Source organism: Megascapheus bottae, chromosome 28 (assembly GCF_031878675.1).
Source record: "Megascapheus bottae isolate mThoBot1 chromosome 28, mThoBot2.hap1, whole genome shotgun sequence".
NCBI lineage: Eukaryota > Metazoa > Chordata > Mammalia > Rodentia > Geomyidae > Megascapheus > Megascapheus bottae.
Window position 1 is genome coordinate 3,695,722 of NC_143536.1, and position 18,077 is coordinate 3,713,798.

The following is an 18,077-nucleotide window of genomic DNA, read 5'->3' on the forward strand; positions in this document are numbered from 1 at the left end:
CAAGGCTAGAGATCTGCTACTTGAGCCACAGCACCATTTCCAGCTTTTTCTGTGTATGTGGTACTGAGGAATCGAACCCAGGGTTTCGTGCATGCTAGGCAAGCACTCTACCACTAGGCTATGCCCCTCAGCCAGGATTTTTTTTTTTTAATTTAAATTTTACTTGTTTAGTTAATCAGTTAGGAGTGTGTGTGTGTGTGTGTGTGTGTGTGTGTGTGTGTGTGTGTGTGTGTGTGTGTGTGTGTGTGCGTGTGCATGTGTATGTGTGCATGTGTACCAGTCCTGGGGTTTAAATTCAGAACTTGGACCCTGCCTTTGAGACTTTTTGCCCAAGGCTAATACTATACCAGTTGGGCCACACTTCCACTTTTGGCTTTTTGGTGGTTAATTGGAGATAAGAGTCTCACTTTCTTACCTGGACTGGCTTCTAACCATGACCCTCAGATCTTATTCTCAGATCTCAGCTTTCTGAGTAGCTAGGATTACAGGAGTGAGCCACTAGCACCTGGCTGAGAACTTTTTTTTTTTTTTTAAGTTAGAAAAAGCTCTGGACCTGGACTGGGCTAGAGGATAGAAATTTCATGTCTCAGTTCAGTGCCAGTCTTTTTTTTTTTTTTTTTTTTTTTTTTTGCCAGTCCTGGGCTTGAGCTCAGGGCCTGAGCACTGTCCTTTGATTTTTCTCAAGGCTAGATCTCTACCACTTGAGCCTCAGCACCACTTCTGGCTTTTTCTAAGTATGTGGTACCAAGGAATCGAACCCGGGTCTTCGTGCATGCTAGGCAAGCACTCTACCACTAGGCCAAACTCCCGGCCCCATCTGTTAATTTTTTAAAATTATTTCTTTAATTGTGAGAAATCACAGTTTCTGTCAATATTTATAGGTTTCTTTTGGTAATGTAAAGAGACATAATTAGCAGAGAAACTGCATTTAACAGAAAGCTCAGTCTGTTTAGCGGACCCATATGACAAATATATGTGGTTTTTAAATGCTTGTACAATGACTCTCCAGGGGAAAAATAAAAAGGCAATTAGATAACATTAGTAATTTCTTTAGCCTGTATAACATTACTTGTTCCACCAGCTTTATTCAGGCTACCCCAAGACAGGAACTTGTCAGGTGAGGAGATAGATAAAGGGATTCCTCTTACATCCATTGTATTTGAAGAATAGTTCTCCAAAAGACCTTTTCTATGAGTCCTGGGAAGACTGAATATATATGTGTGTGTGTGTGTGTACCACTTGTGCTCAAAGCTAGTGCTCTACCACTTGAACCACAGTTCCACTTCCAGCTTTCTGGTGGTTAATTGTAGATGAGAATTCCACAGACTTTCCTGCCCAGGCTGGCTTTGAACCCAGATCATCAGATCTCAGCCTCCTAAGTAGGATTGCAGGTATGAGCCAGCAGTGCCCAGCTGAGGGAAGACCAATTAAAGAAGGTGAGGAAGTAACGCTGGATAGACTTATATTGTTCTTTTCTTTCTTTCTTTTTTTCTTTTTTTTTTCTATCAGGGGACTTGAATTGTGGACTTGGGCGCTGTCCCTGAGCTCTTCAGCTCAAGGCTACCATCCTACCCCTTGAGCCGCAGCATCACTTTCGGATTTCTGGTGATTAAGTGGAGATAAGAGTCTTACAGGCTATAGTGCCTGAACTGACTTTGAACCGAAATCCTCAGATCTCAACCTCCTGAGTAGCTAGGATTACAGGTGCGAGCCACCGTGCCGGGCATGCATTTTATTATTTCTGTTCTCTCCCTCTCCTTTCCCCAGGGATGACTGGACAGATCAATCTTGGGAAGATGGTGGTCACTTTTTCTTGGCCTCCCTTGAAGAATAGAAGAGAATAAGGACAAACCTTTAGGATGGCTTTTCACAGCTTTTATTAATTTTAGAAAGAGTCCATGAATATATGAATTATGAAGAGCAAAACATATAGATCAAAATCCACCTCGATTGTCACTCCCAATTTTGAGTCTTCCATCATACATTGCCCTAATCCTTATATTTTACTATAGATTGACACACATGTGCCAATTGTGAATCAGAATTTATGTAGTTAAATGATACATTTTGGCCATACCTCCAGCTTGCTAGGCATTCTGTAGACCACTTGAGCCATGCCCAGCCCTTATACATGTCTTTCTAACATATCTTAGCCATTCTGGTCCTGCAGCTACATTGTATCATAGATTATAGATATATTTCTATTTATGTATATCCCACTCCCATCACATTTCTTCTTTTTTCTCCTTTCATCTTAGTGCTGTTGCTGTCCCAGGACGAGGCTAAGTCTGGGCAGAACTTACCTGTAGCTAGGAAAAATTCTGGAGATCTCAGGGAAAAAAAAATATTTATTTTGTGCTAAGGAATGGAACTTTGAGTCTTTTTAGGCAAGTGTTCTTGCCTAAATCCCCAACCACAGCTCTCACAATCTTATATGCAGTTGCAAACCTTGTGTAGGGAGGGGGGAGAGGCAGGGAACAGGGAAATGGGTGGAGCCTGTAACCTGGAAGGCCTTGATGTCCATTTGTTTTTATTTCCTCAGCACATGGTGAAAATTCTGAATATCCCTGGCTCAGAGAAAACCCCAACTATGTGGCATTAGCTTTGAGAGCTTTCTGAGAACATGAGAACCTTCTGGTTCTGTGTTGGTTGTAGGGCTTGGGCATTGTCTCTGAGCTCTTCTTTACTCAAGGCTAGCACTGTACTGCTTTGAGCCACAGCTTCACTTCCAGTTTTCTGAGAAGTTCATTGGAGATAAGAGTCTCATGGATTTTCCTGGGTTGGCTTTGAACTGGGATCTTCAGAGCTTAGCCTCTTGAGTAGTTAGGACTACTGGCCTGTCCCACCAGTGACCAGCAAGTGTTTGGTTCCTAGGTCACTCTTGACCAGATGAAGAAAGGACACGCCCACGGTGCAGTGTAGGTAATATGTTTTTCAGGTAGCAATTCTTTGAGGTAGAGGAGGATGGCATAATTTGTATTTGGTATAGTGTAGCACACTATCAGTACAAAACAGATGCTGAATAATTACCAGTTAGCCGAAGGAAACGTGGTTGAGGGAGGTAGAGGAAGAAGCTCTTTGTGATGTCAGCAAAAGATTCCTGAGCGGTGTTAGAATGGTGACCATCTTAATCTTTGCAGAGACCCCTTTCCTTTAGCTTCCTCATTACACTGTCGGCCCTAGATACAGCCGACAGTAGGTCATCCCTATCCATCCTCCTGGGACCCCAAATGTACAAAATGTATCTAGTCAGATAAGTGGTTGTTTTCTGATCAAGACTGAGTGTGTCACTTGTCTTTCGTTGTTAATGTTGTTATTGGTCATGGAACTTGAACTCTGGGCTTGGGTGCTGTCCCTGAGCTCTACAGCTCAAGGCTACCACTCTATGCCACTTGAGCCACAGCATTGCTTCTCATTTTCTGGTGGTTAATTAGAGATAGAGTCTCATGGACATCCATATCCAGGCTGGCTTTGAACCGTGATCCACAGATCTCAGCCTCCAGAGTAGCTAGGATTACAGGCCTGAGCCGCCAGTGCCCAGCTGTCACTTGGCTTAATGTCATCTCTTTCACCTCAAGTATGGTGAACTGTGTCATTTTACTTCCTTAAGTACAGAAGCACTTTTTTTTTTTTTTTTTTGCCAGTCCTGGGGCTTGAACTCAGGGCATGGGCACTGTCTTTAGACACTTTTTTCTTCAAGGCTAGTGCTCTGCCACTTGAGCCACAGCATCACTTGCTGCTTTTTGAGTATGTGTGGTTCCAGGGAATTGAACCCAGGGCTTCATGCATGCTAGGTGAGCATGCTACCAGTAGGCCATGCTCCTGGCCCAGAAACTCATTTTTTTGAGAGACATCAAAAGAACTCAGTTTAAGACAAGTGTACTAAATAAACGTGGGCTCTGGATTCTTAGCTGGAAAGACCTGAAGCTGGGCATGTAGCAACCTAGTACTTGAGAGGCTAAGGCATGGAGGGAGTCTGTGTTCAAAGCCAGCCTGGGCCTAATTACCAAGACCCTATTTTAAAGAAATAGGGGAAAACCCAAAAACTCTGAAGAGAAGCTATGGGGGGAAATTTCCCTGCTTTCAGAGTTTACTCTTGATATATCATATGTATGTTTCTATGTCCTTGTAGCTTTAACCAGTTGCATGAAATCTTTTTTTTTCCTACCCTCCTTCCTTCCCCTCCATCCTTCCCTCCTCCCTTCCCTCCTTGCCTGTATTGCTCTGTCTGTCTTTCCTTTCTGGAAGTGCAGATGGCCTCTGGCATGTTCAGCAAGTGCTCTACCACTAAGTACATTCTCAGCCCCTTGGATTGCATTTTCTTAGTTGCTTCTGATTTCTTCAGAAGACTTCCTCTAGGTGAGGTGGCTCCTAAGAGCTCAGTCAGAATACAGTCCAAACAAGGTAGCTTTTTGAAAGCTGGTAACTGTGCAGAAGTAACCAGGGGTGGGGGCATGGGGGTTCTTTTGCCTGCCTTTTTTTTTTTTTGGTAACCTAGCATGGATTATGAAAAATAAGAGCAGCAAGGAAGGAAACTCCGTTTCAATGAAGAGCAAGTCTGCTGGGATTTTTTTCCCCATAGTGTCAGTGGGCGAATAAATTTCAGGCTTTAAAATTCCTTGAGTGAAACCAACATCTTTTATTTCCTTTTTCAACTTTACTAGAAGCCTCCAGAGCTTTATTTGCAAGGTCTCTACCACATACTCTGCCTTCTTGGAAAGGCCAGGCCATAATCAGCCTCTGCATCCCTCTTGTTTTCTCTCTGGATTTTGGTGACTGGAAGATTTGAGCATCTAACTTCACAGCTGATGTGTTTATTTTTTAGAGATCTCTTGCAGGTTATCCTTTTTCTCTTTTGTCAATCCATGCATTTCATAGATGGAGCAGATGAGCTGGTAACAGGTATGCATATATCATGTCACCTTGGATGAATGGATGACTATGTGTGCCAGCTGCCCAGCTATGAGCTTAACTAGAGTTTTGATGCCTGTGACAGCATTGGTCATTCAGGCTAAAGGTCAACGGAAGGGTTACTAGGTGCCAGATATTTGGATTGAGGATGATTTTAGATTTCTAACGATTTTCTGTGCCACTGGGCTGCTTTCAGAGTAATGTTTACACTTTAAGAATGCAGACACCCAGCTTCCCGGTGAGCATAGCGCGCTGCTGCCAGGCTCCCGGGAGCACAGAGCTCTGGCTAGCACTGCCCTTCTCCAATCAGGAAGAAGTGGGGGCCCTGTCCCGATGGGCAGAGCGCCCACTTTAGGGCAGAATCCAGAGCTTCTCCCCGACAGCCTTGTAAGTCTGGCGTTGAGGGCTGGTACCACCGTCGTTTGACACTTGTAAAGGCAAACTGGGGAGGGTTCAGCGTCCAGAGGGCGACCTGGCCCAGTCTGGCTACGGAGGTATCCGGGGAAACGGGGTCCTGATCGAGGTCGGCTGGCTCTGGGTTAGGAACTCCTGGACTCGCAGTCATCGGGTCCTGGGCTTGGAGCATATGCAAACCCCGAAGTCCCCGAAACCCAGGTGGCCACGGCAGGGAGCTTAAAGGACTCTGCCTGGTGGCTGCCATTGGGTGAAACTCCTGCTGTTGGTCCTGGGGCTCCCGCAAGACACCCCGAAGGACCACACAAAAGACCCCACCCCAGGCTGGGCTTGCATTTCCTGTTGCAGCCACCACGGCAGCGTGCGGCTACCCATGTGCATCCCGTGGCGCGCGGGCCGCCGCGGCAGGGCCGGGCCGGGCCGGGCACGCCCCCACGCCGCCCCGTCCGCGCGCACCGGCCTCCCGGGGCCGCCCTCGGCGGGCCCGCCCCCGTGTCACCGCAGGCCGGCTCCCTTTGTGTGCGGCCTGGGCGCCGCGGCCGCGCCATTGGCCCGCCCGCCGGGGGGCCAGCCCCTTCCTGGCCCGCTCATGTATATGCATGACGGCCCCGCCCCCCTCCGGCCCCGCCCCGCCCCTCCCGCGCGGGCGTGCGAGGCGCGCGGCGGCTCCCTCCTCGCGGCGCGGGAGCCCGAGCCAGGGCGAGCCGAGCCTGCTCCCGGCGGGCGGCGGCGGCGGCGGCGGCGGCGGCGCCGCTCCGGCCATGTCAGCGCGCGCGAGCCGGGGCCCACCATGAGCCATGGCCATGTCCGTGAGCGCCGAGGACGACGACTATGAATCGGAGCCGGACCAGGTCGGGGCCCGGGGTGGGGCCGGGGGAGGAACCCGCTGCCCGACCTCCCGACCGCCCGCCTGACGCGCCCCGGGCGGCCGCGACGCCGCCGCCGCCGCGCCGCGAGGAGGAGAAAGTTTTGCAGCCGCGGGCGGCCGGGCGGTCGGGGCCGAGCCCGCGCGGGGCGCGTAGGACGCGGCAGGCCGGCGGGCCCGCAGCCGGTGCGGGCAGGGGGCGTGTGCGGGCGCCGGGGTGGCCCTCGGCGCCGCGGGGACAATGTGGGCCGCGGGCCTCGCCGTCGGGCGGGCCTGCCAGGCGCGGGCCACGGCCCCGCGGGCAAGTTGCGGGAGGCCACCGGGCGCACCGCGCCCTCCCCGGCGCCCTCGCCCGCGGCCCCGGCGCGTGCCGGCCGGGGTTGTACGTGGACCTGCGGCGCCGCTGCCTCCCGCCTTTCTGTGGGCTAAGTTGCACCGGGACTTGCGGCCCCGGGGCCGGAGGACGCCCGCGGCCCGTGGGCCCGACGGCTCGAGCTTTTGTCTGGGCGCCGCGCGCTCGCCGCCCGCTGAGGGCAAGCGGAGACAGGAAGGGGTTCGCGCCGCGGCCGGCGCGAGCTACCCGGAACCGGGCGTGCGCTCGGCGCCCGCGGCGGCGGAGGAAGCCCTGACCCCAGACAGCAGGGTTCGGCCTGGGTCGGATTTAAAAGTAAAGGGACCTCTCCGGGACCCGGGGGGGGCGGGGGTGTGGGTGTAAAACAAAGCCCCGGTGTGTATGGAGAGAGCCCACTCCGGGGAGGCCAGCGCGGAGGTGTTCCAGGTAGGATCAGCACAATAACAACTGGAGCCAGGCGCAGAGCAGGTAGACCAGTCCAGGGATCACCAATGGCGAGGTGGTCACAATGCGGGTATCGCACCCAGAGGGTGAATTTAAGGTGCTTGACTGTAATGTTGGTGTGACATCCTCTGTGAAATGAGGCTGTCTTGGCTTGTGAAGGCTACATGTCAGAACTCTCCCCCCCACACACAGCATTAGGCATCGTTGAGGAAGTACTGACATGATCTGCACTCAAGTCGTATCACGGGTTTTCAGTGGTTTCATTTAACGAAGTTCACTTTTTCGGTTTCTTGCTTCTGTGAGTTTTTTCGGGCATACACACCTTCCTATGTTCGTGAAATTCTCTGCTCCTTCCCTGTAGGAACCCAGAAGTCAAGTGATGTGGGCTTGGAACATTATAATCAAGTCAGTAGCTCTCCTTGGGTGAGTGGCTCCCATTCTCGCCACATAGGTCCTACCTGAGCTCTTGGTTTTGGATCTGCCTGACTTTACCATTCCTGGGTGGTCATAGGCAGTTGGTATTCAGTGCAGACTGGGCTTTGGTGTGGCAAGTTGGCCTACCTGTTTCTCCAATTGATCAGACAGTTTAGTAAATGAGATCTTTGGTACTGTGCAGGATAAAATGTTACAATATGTCTTTGCACATAGTTTTCAGGCCTGGCTACTCCTGAGGGATATGGCCAGTGGGAAGGGGCCTCCATTCCCAAGCCAGGTACTTTTCTTCCCCTTGGTGTGGTCAGCTGGGTATGGTACTTCCCAAGCCTTTAGCAACAGGAGTTCTCTCCAGGTTTTCATACTCTTAAAATACTTTTTCCCCATTGGATTTACCGAAGAAGACAGTGTGTCAGGCCGTGAGCAACAGTTTTTCTCCTAGTCCCAGCAGAGGTGCTGTCTGTTGAGGTCTCTACAAGAGCTGGCTTAGTCTCATGGCTCTCCACAACACTTTCTTCTGTAGTTTATTTGGGCCTGAAAAGACTGCTTCCACTGAGCACCTAGAAGGCTAACTGCTTTAGGCCCAGCATTTTAGCAAGACTTTCCCTTTCTCCTGCACCTCTGTTGGCTGGTTAGGTTTGGCACCAAAATCTGCCTTCATGAAGAGGAAGGGAGTCCTGGAGCATGGATATGCTGCTGGTTGGAAGGACCGGTGGAGGAAGCCCCTTGAGGAATTGTTAGCAGTGCTAGGTTCAGCCTCTCATCCCTACTCCCCAGCAGAGTTTGGATTGCTTCTGTCATCTCCACCTGGCACTGGAGTCCAGTTCTGGGCTGTTTCAGGCTTTCTTAGACTTGTATACTACTGAACAGGCCATCTGTCCTACCTCTTCCTGCAGCCACATGGATTTCCCCAAGTTTCACAGCCTGTGGAGGTTGAGCCTCAATGGCAGGAGACTCATTGCTTGCGGTTTGCTGCTGTGTGTGGTTTTGGCTGAGTCTTCTCCAGTACAGAACGTGTTAGAAGAGTGTTGAGCTCTGCTTTCCAGTGTGAGGAGGTGGCCTCCTTTCATTCCACCCTAGAGTAGTGATACCTGGAGTGCAAATAGCTTTATATTTTTCTCCAATAAAAATGACTGCAGGTGTTTGCTTGCCAATAGTATACTCTTCTATGTAGAGGAGTATACTTGGTGAGACAAAAAGAAACAAAAATTACAACTTGTTGAATATGGTAATTCAATTATGACAAAAAAAATCTCCTCGAACTATATGTGGTCATACCCAATAGGTATGTGTGTTCCCCATTGTAGCTTCCTCAAGAGTGACATTTTAAGACAGGTCCCTGGTGGCCGGGAGTTTGGCCTAGTGGTAGAGTGCTTGTCTAGCATGCACAAAGACCCCGGTTCAATTCCTTGGTACTACATATATACAAAAGCCAAAAGTGGTGCTGTGGTAGAGCGCTGGCCTTGAAGAAAGCCCAAGAACAGTGCTCAGGCCCTGGGTTCAAGCCCCAGGACTGGCAAAAAAAAAAAAAAAAAGAGGTCCCTGCATAGTCCTGACACTGTATGGGAGTCTGGCAACTTTGTGCCTGTGCATATTTGTGGGGGAAAGTCCCTTAGCTTTCCTCGTGCTCCAGGGTGCCCCCGCGCCCGGAGTTTTCTGGTCTTTCTGTGTTTTAATTCTCTGTATGTAAGCAAACCAGAGCTTTTCTTGTATCTGCAGGCCCACAAAACGGGTCAAATCAACTTTTTTCTGGACATCCCCAAGATGCTAAGATGTTTGGAGAACCTCCTACCTGCAGCTCTGTTGTGCAGCAGGTGGCAACATTAGCATGTCCACAGAACCGCTGTTAGCTTATGGATCTCTGTGGGGAGCTGTTGTTGGGGGTGTTTGGTGGGAAACTCTTGGCCACACCCCTTTTGAGACTTCTGTAGCTGTAAAGCCACACCTTTGTGCAGCTTCTGCTTGTCTCACCATTCTTCTGTGGGCTACTTCATTTATGAGGGCAAGACTTCATTCCGCAGGTCTTCCTAGACATCCTCATTGGTCTGCTAGGTTTGGTTTGGTTTGGTTTGTTTGGTTTTTTTGTTTTTGTTTTGGTTTTTTTTTTGCCATTCTTGGGGCTCAAACCGAGGGCCTGGGCGCTGCCCTTGGGCATTTTTGCTTCAGGCTAGAGTTCTTCGACTTGAGCCACAGAACCACTTCAGGCTATTTCTGAGTATGTGGTACTGAGGAATCGAACCTAGGGCTTCATGCATGTTAGGTGAGCACTCTACCACTAGGCTACGCTCCCAGTCTACGAGTTTTAACACTGCTTGATGTTTTCAGGCGTGAGTCTTAGCTCTGTCTCCCCCTTCCCCTTTCCTTAGTGGTCCCATGGGTCCCTTAGATTCCACATGTCCCCTTTGGAATTATATCTTTTGCTCTCTTTCTCCTATGCCCCCTTACCTATTGCCTGTGCCAGAAATCTCAGACTTGCAGGATTCTTCCTTCTTGCATCCTTGCTTTGGGCCAGTCACCTGAATATAAAACCTGATCTTGGACCCCGAGTTTGGCCTGGTGGTAAGAGTGCTTGCCTAGTGTGCCTGAAAACCCAGGTTCCAAAAGCCCAAGGACAGTGCTCACACTCTGAGATCAAGCCTCAAGACTGGTTTAAAAAAAAAAAAAAAAAGATGGGTTTTCTGCTAAAACCTCTGGAACTATTCCCTCCTGTTGCTTCTGTTCGTGACCTCATCATCTTCAGCTGATCTCTGCCAGTTTTTTACCTTGCTGTCCAAGAAAAACCCACACTATTGCTAGAACACATGTTCCAGGATGTCAAGTCCTTGACATACTCTTACAGGGCACAATTCCCTAATGTGGAATCTGAGACCCTGACAGTTAGGCTCCTGCCACCTTAGTGCTCTTTTCCAGACTTGTTTTGGGCAGTTTGAAGTTCCTTGAATGTGGCATGTAGTTTCCTATCTTTAATTTTCTCTTTCTTCTACCCAGACTGCCCGTCCCTATATCCCATCCCTACCTCTGGCCAGCAGAGTCCTAGTCTTCTCAGGCACACTTAAGCATTGGCTGTTGTGATCTGAGGTGCTTTTCCCAACCTGCCTTCCTGACCCTTTCTAGATCAGCATACCAGTATAGGGGGGATCCGGGCTTTAAAGCCACTGCCTGGGGGCTGGGGTTGTGACCTGGTGGTAGAGTGCTTGGCTAGTATGCACGAAGTCCTGGGTTCAATTCCTTGGTACCACATACACAGAAAAAGTCAAACGTGGTTCAGGGGCTTAAGTGGTAGAGCACGAGCCCTGAGAAAGCTCAAAGACAATGCTCAGGCCCCATAAGTCCCAGGTCTGGCAAAAAAAAAAAAATAGCTACTGCAGGGGTTCATAGCTTTCTAAGCTTTCTTAGCTGCGTGACATTGGACAAAATGCTTCCACATTGTGCCTCAGTTTGCTCATTTGAAAATGGAAGTAATAGCTGCGCACAGTGGCTCATGCCTGTAATCCTAGCTACTTCAGCTGAGATCTAAGGATCATGGTTCAAAGCATGCCCGGGCACTAAAGAACTTGAGACTCTCATCTCCAATTAGCCTCTAGAAAACTGAAAGTGGGGCTGTGGCTCAAGTGTAGGGTAGTAGCCTTGTGCTAAAGAACTCAGAAACAGTACCCAGGCCCAGAGTTCAAGCCCCATGACTGACCAAAAAAAAAAGAAGAAAGAAAATGGAAGTAATAGTAACTGCTTTATATGTTATTGGTATAAACATTGAAAAAAAATGAGTAGCACTTTAGCAGCATTAGCTTATAACATTATCATCTTGCATTGTGTTTTTGTGATCACAGGCCTTTTTTTTTTTTTTTTTTTTTTCCTCCGGTTGTCCTTGAGCTCTTCAGATCAAAGCTACTGCCCTACCTTTGCGCCATGGTGCCACGTCCAGTTTTCTGGTGGTTCATTGGAGATAGGAGTCTCATAGACTTTTCCTGCCCCGGCTGTCCTTGAACTATGGTCCTCAGATTTCAGTCCCCTGAGTAGCTAAGATTACAGGTGTTAACCACTGAGCCTGGCTTGATCATGTCTTTTTTTTCTTCCAGACAGTAAACTCTTTAAGAGTAAGTAACATATCTTAATCATCTCTGGTCCTCTAGTCAGGTACATAATTCACAGTCAGGAAACACTTGGGTTGGATAGGTAGGTGGGATAAGTGTGTGAACTAGGATTAATGAATGAGTCCTGGTACAATTACATTACAGTTGCATCTTTGTTAGCTATTGAAGATAAACATTTTTTTTTTCTGTGCCTGTATTTCTTTTTAAAATCCACTTTGTAGGTGTTTTGTTTTGTTTTGTTTTGTTTTTTGCCAGTCCTTGGCTTGAGCTCAGGGCCTGAGCACTGTCCTTGGACTTTCTCAAGGCTAGAGCTCTACCACTTGAGCCTCAGCACCATTTCCGGCTTTTTTCCATGTTCGTGGTACCAAGGAATCCAACCCTGGTTTTCGTGCATGCTAGGCAAGCACTCTACCACTAGGCCAAACTCCCGGCCCTTTTTGTTTATTTGTTTTTTTTTTTTTAGTGGTTAATTGGAAATAGAGTATTATGGGGACTTTCCTACCTAGTCTGGCTCTGAACTGTGATCCTTAGATCTCAGTCTCCTGAGTAGCTAGGATTACAGGCATGAGCCACCAGAGCTTGGCTTGTGTTTAGATCTTTGAGCAGTTTTATTTATTGTTTGCTTTTGCCAATACTGGCTCTTAAATTCAGAGCCTTGCATTTTTGTTTGGCTTTTTTTGCTCAAAGCTGATGTTCCATGCTTGAGCCTTATACCTTTATTTTATTTATTTATGTATTTATATACTTATGTATTTATTTATTTATACCAGTTCTGGGGCTTGAACTCAGGGCCTGAGTGCTGTCCTTGGACTTTCTCAAGGAATAGAGCTCTACCACTTGAGCCATAGAAACATTTTGGGCTTTTTCTAAGTATGTGGTACCAAGAAATCAAACCTGAGTGTTTGTGCATGCTAGGCAAGCACTCTTACCACTAGGCCAAACTCCGGCCCCAAGCCTTATACTTTTTTGTGTGTTACTTAGAGATGAGAGTCTTCCTGACTTTCTTTTGCTTGAACTGACTTCAGACTATATGATCCTCAGATCAGGCCTGGGAGTTTGGCCTAGTGGTAGAGTGCTTGCCTAGCATGCACGAAGACCCGGGTTTGATTCAGTACCACATACATAGAAAAAAAACAGAAGTGGTTCTGAGGCTCAAGTGGTAGAGCTCTAGGCTTGAGAAAGTCCAAGGACAGTGCTCAGGCCCTGAGCTCAAGCCCAGGACTGGCCCCTGCTCCCCCCGCAAAAAATCTTCCGATCTCAGCCTCCAAGTAGCTAGGGTTATAGGTGTGAGTCACCTTCACCAGATAGGATCCTGCGTTTTAGTGTTGCTCAGTTTCTTCCTGACAAGCCTACTCGTGACCATAGCAAAAGTTTTTTCTAGCTAACGTTGCAAGCTTAAGATAGAGAGGACAAGAATTGAGTTCTTTGGGAAATAGGCTACCTTTCAAGGCATTTCTGTCATTTGCTCTGTCATTACTAAGATGTCTCAGCTAGGCGATGTTTTACCTGAGTGGGAAATGTGTTCTGGGTGGGAAGTGCTTTCGAAGGTGAGGGAAAATGGGAGCCTTTGGCTTCGCTGGTCCTTGATACATGACAGTACTTTAGACTCCAGTACTTTAGACTCCAGTGTTTCATCCAAAGAAGGATCTTTGGAACCTCTAGTTCCAAGGATCTGAATCTGAGTGAGCCTTTGCCCTTGGAGATGGATGATGATGCACTGCCTTTTCTGCACCTAACTTGAGGGCACCAGAAGCTGCCCACATGGTAGCTGGTAATAGAACACATACCTTCACAGGGAGGGAAACTGAGGGAGCTTCAGTTTTCTATCTGGAATATAAGGACATCAAGACAGTTCTCACTGTCTCATCATGCTACTTTCACCATTGTTGCTTCTTCTTGGCATCTTCTCAGTTTTTAGGTCTACAGTCTCTTAAAAATGTCCTGTGTCCTGGATACAGATTGTTTTACCTTTGTTTTAGTGGTGGGGGAGTCATGGGGCTTGAACTTTGGGCCTGAACCATGATCCTTAGATATCAGCCTCCTGAGTAGCCAGGATTACGGGCATGAGCCACCGTGCCTGGCTTTTTTTTTTTTTTTTTTTTTTTGCCAATCCTGGGGCTTAAACTCAGGGCCTGAGCACAGTCCTCAGGCTTTTTCAATGCCTAGTGCTCTAACGCTTGAGCCACAGAACCATGTCCTGCATTTTCTATATATGTAGTACGTTTATGTTTGGTGACAGACCTGACTTGAGCTGATATGTCCCACTGAAGATGTGACACTGCCACAGCCATCAGGCATGGGACTGGGATGGTCCAGCCCTGACAGCAAGGACAGATAGTAGAAGGAGATCAGGCTACTGTGTGGGGAATTGCAGCTCCAGACCTGGATGCTGGGGTCCCTGTGGGTGGTCCTTTATCCCAGGATGTGCTCTGCCCAGACAGGCTGCCATCCTGGTCTCTCCTGTCTAGGTCCCTGGTGACAGCTTTATGTACCCTGGGCCTGCAGGAGGTGGAGGCTGAGGACTAGAGGCTAGAACTGTGGTGGTCTCATTCACTGTTCAGCATTGGTTTCTGTTGGTTAGCTGCTCTCTTCTGTCATGTGAATCACAGGAAAAGAAGTTTAGAGAGGGTCTCAGAAGCCAGGGTCTGCAGGATACTCTCTTGTCTTCTCATCTCTTGATAGAGATAGAGAGTATATAGCATCCTGCTATGGTAGCTGGCTATAAAGGAGACCAATGGACACCTAGGCTCTTGAGTACTGGGCAGAGCCCAGGGCAGGGCCCTGAACCCAGCCCTGAAAACACTTAAGTGAACTGAACCCTGCCAGGTGCCAGGAGTGGGTTGGGGGGGGTGGAGCTAGTGCTCTGGGTAAGGGAATGGAGGTCTTTCTAAAGAGGCCCACCCTGGCTGTAGGCAGAAAGAGGCTAAAGAAACGGGCCACAGGGCCTGCTGCAGGCAGAAGCAGGGTAGTTCTCTGTCAAGATGCCCTAACTAGGGACAGACCTCTAACACCTCAGATGCCTGAGGGCAAGATGTTGCCCCAGGGTACTAGTGGTGGATTCTACCTTGCCTCTTCTAGGTTTTGGTGTTGGACTATAATCCTTGTTGTTTGGTCTGTTCACTGACAGAACTCCATTCCCACAGTCATTTGTCTCTGTATTTTCACATATGTTGTTCTGTGCGCATCTGCCCTCTTTCCAGACACCAGGATTTGGGGGGAAGTACAGCACAATCCCAACATGATCTCCTTCCCATTCCTCACCTGTCCTGTGGTTCTTCTGCAGAACCGGGCAGTGGGTCGGCCCAAGGGCAAGCTAGGCCCAGCCTCTGCAGTGAAATTAGCCGCCAACCGCACCACGGCAGGAGCTCGCCGGCGCCGGACGCGATGCCGCAAGTGCGAGGCCTGCCTGCGGACGGAGTGCGGAGAGTGCCACTTCTGCAAGGACATGAAGAAGTTTGGGGGCCCGGGGCGGATGAAACAGAGCTGCATCATGAGGCAGTGCATTGCGGTGAGTGAGAGTACCAGCTTGGCTCCCGGGCCCCCCTGCCCGTGACAGGCTTACTGGTCATTTGCTCCTGAAATGTGTACCCTGTAGGAAGAGCAGGCTCAGGCAGGGCAGGGCCCTTTTCAGCCCTTCATTTGGGCTCTGGGCAGCCCTGCTGAGTGCCAGGTTCCTGTTTATTTGTAGTCTCTGGTCTGTCACCCCTCCCTCAAGTACTTTGAAGTCTCTCTCATTAAAGAAATCAAGGTAGCCTGTCCTGCCTGTGACCCCATCGCCAACATTTCTAATCAGGCTCATGATGATATGGGGCCTTCCTTCCTGTCCTGCCTTCAGAGCCAGAAGTCTAGAGGAACGATCCATGTCTCTTCTGCTGGGGCTTTCCCACACAAGAGGCAGCATGTGATAGTACAAGTGGGGCAGATGGAGACCTCTCAGGTGCTTCTAGCTTCCTAGGCAAGGACCAAGATCTGCTGGCTTGCCACAGCCTCAGGCAGTGTCTGTGGACTTTGAAAACTTGGCATGGTTCTGGGGTTCATACCTGATTCCCTCCTACCCACTTTGCCTTCCCTGAACCAAAGTGGGGGTGGGGGTGCCCAGTTCTCCCTGCTCCCTGGAAAAGCTGGCTAGGCTGGAGGGACAGGATTCCTGGGCCCTGGTGAGCTGGTTACACAGACCATACTGGTATATGTGAGCCCCTTTCCTGAGCTTGGAGCTTGCCCCTCCAAGACTCTTTCCCTTTGTTAGGAATTTATTGAATGTCTTCTGTTACTTTTGGTCCTACAAGCACATTACAATAGAGTTAACTATGCACTGTTTATCTTATAAAACTTGAACTTCAACTTCGAGGTTCAAAGCCAGCCCTGGCACAAAATGACCTGAGACTCTTATTTCCAACTAACCCCTAGAAAACAGGAAGTGGGGTTTGGGTGAAGGGTAGGGTGGTAGCGTTGAGCTGAAGAGCTCAGGGACGGTGCCCAGGCTGAGTTCAAGCCCCGTGACCCACCCACCCCCCCAAAAAAAAAACTGAACTAGCCACTGAACTAACCACTCCCCCCTTTCTACCCAGCTCCAGGGAGCCACCATTCCATTTTCCATTTCGCACTTTGTTTTGTTTGTTTGTTTTGGGTGACTTTCATGCCTGGGCTTGGCTTTTTAAACTATGATCCTCACATCTCAGCCTCCTGAGTAGCTGGGATGACAGTGTGAGCCACTGGCGCCCTGCTTCAGCCTTGGCTTTCATTTACTTTTATTTTGGTCAGTTATGGTCAGTTATGGGACTGTTTTAGGAAACAAGAAAGCCATTGTCTTTTTTGTAACTGTCTGGCTCACTAGAGTGCACCATGCGCTGTGATGTGGATGTGCATTGCTTCCAGAGAGGAATGTCACTTTTCCAGAGTGCTGGATAGTGGGAAACCTCAGGTGACAGTTTCTTAAAGCCTGCAGAGTGGAATCTGAAACTGCATTGGTGAGCTTTCACACTGTTGCCGTAGCTGTCCTTCTCTCCCCTTGCCGAGCTCACTTTTCCCGGCAGAATGTTGGAAGACACTGGCTGATTAAGACCACTTTCCCAGTTTTGCCACATGCCCTTCATACCCACACAATTTAGTTTGTTAACTGTCACTGCCACTATCCTCAGAAAAGCCAGTTCACAAAAAGCCTTCCCAACAAAGGAAAACTTGTTTACCTTTAAATGCTTGAATTTTGTCATTTGCTTATTTGCTTTGAACACTATCAGTTATTTTTCTAGAAGTAACACTCGGACTGGGTGCGTGGGGCTGAGAACGTGGCCTAGTACTCACCTAACATGCACGAAGCCCTGGGTTCAATTCCTCCATACCACATACCTAGAAAAAGTCAGAAATGGCACACTATGATCAAGTGGCAGAGTGCTACCCTTGAGCAAAAGTGTCTAAGATCAGTGCCCAGACCCTGAGTTCAAGCCCAAGGACTGGCAAAAAAGAAAAAGAAAAAGGGGCCCAGAGTTTGGCTTAGTGGTAGAGTGCTTGCCTAGCATGCACGAAGATCCGGGTTTGATTCCTTGGTACCACATACTTATATAGAAAAAGCCCGAAGTGGTGCTGTGGCTCAAGTGGTAAAATTCTAGTCTTGGGAAAACCGAAGGACAGAACTCAGGCCCCGAGTTCAAGCCCCAGACTGGAGAGAGGGCAGGGGAGGGAGAGGACACTCAGTTTTTCAGTTCTTTTGGTGTTTTGGTTTTTTTTCCCAGCATCCTCTTTTCAGTAGATGTGGTCGTCTGTGGAGAAAGTGGTCAGTTCAGCGGCCTCTATCACAAATGCTTTCCCTTTGGTAACGGTCCTCTGTGAGCAGAAGTGCCGTGTGCACACTTCCTGTGTAGGAAGGATGTGTGCTCACAGGTCGAGGTTTCCATAAAGTTAATTATCAGATATTCTTCCATGGAACTGGTGGTCTTTTCGGTGTTCATGTGGGTGGCTCTGAGTTACCACTGCTGCCAGGACCTGCCTCTCCTCCTCTACACCGGCCTGTCAGTGCAATAGCAACTTGGCATAGAAGGCAAATCATGTCTAGTTTATTGTGAAGACAGGTTTGTTTGGTTTTTATTTTTTGGTGTGGGGGGGGTCGTGTCATGGGGCTTGAACTCTGGGCCTGGGCGCTGTCCCTGAGCTCTTCAATTCAACTCAAGGCTACTGCCCTACTCCTTGAGCCACAGAACCACTTCCAGTTTTCTAGTGGTTAGTTGGAGATAAGATTCTCATGGTCCTTAGTGCCTGGGCTGGCTTTGAACCTCAATCTTCAGATCTCAGCCTCCTGAGCAGCTAGGATTAGAGGTGTGAGCCACCTTGCCCAGCTGTGAAGACAGTTTTGACTGTACAGCCTCGTCCCTCTTGAGAGCTGTTGGCCGCTCTGACATGGCTGACCTGTGACCTTCTCATCCTTGGCCCTGCCTTCTCCACCTTCTCTTTCACTGTACTCACTATGCTCACGTGCCCAGTTATTCTTCCTTCCCCTGAAAGATAAGCGGAGGGTTATCAGAGGTTTTCATCTGTTTCGTTCATTGCTATATTCCCGACTTCCATAAAGTACCTA

At 49.0% G+C, this 18,077-nt stretch overlaps 1 protein-coding gene across 8 annotated transcripts in view; it reads left to right on the forward strand.

Moving 5' to 3' along the window:
- Kdm2b (lysine demethylase 2B) overlaps positions 1 to 18,077 on the forward strand; it is an 85,273-nt gene that overhangs the window by 56,848 nt on the left and 10,348 nt on the right. For 6 of the 8 annotated variants that reach the window (XM_090320000.1, XM_090320002.1, XM_090320007.1 and 3 more), the window contains one exon: positions 14,793 to 15,017. In XM_090320000.1, the coding sequence (XP_090176126.1) occupies positions 14,793 to 15,017 (225 nt within the window). Of the gene's footprint in view, positions 1 to 6,088; positions 6,177 to 14,792; positions 15,018 to 18,077 lie in introns of those variants that run through there. The other 2 variants (XM_090320005.1, XM_090320006.1) reach the window with 1 other exon arrangement.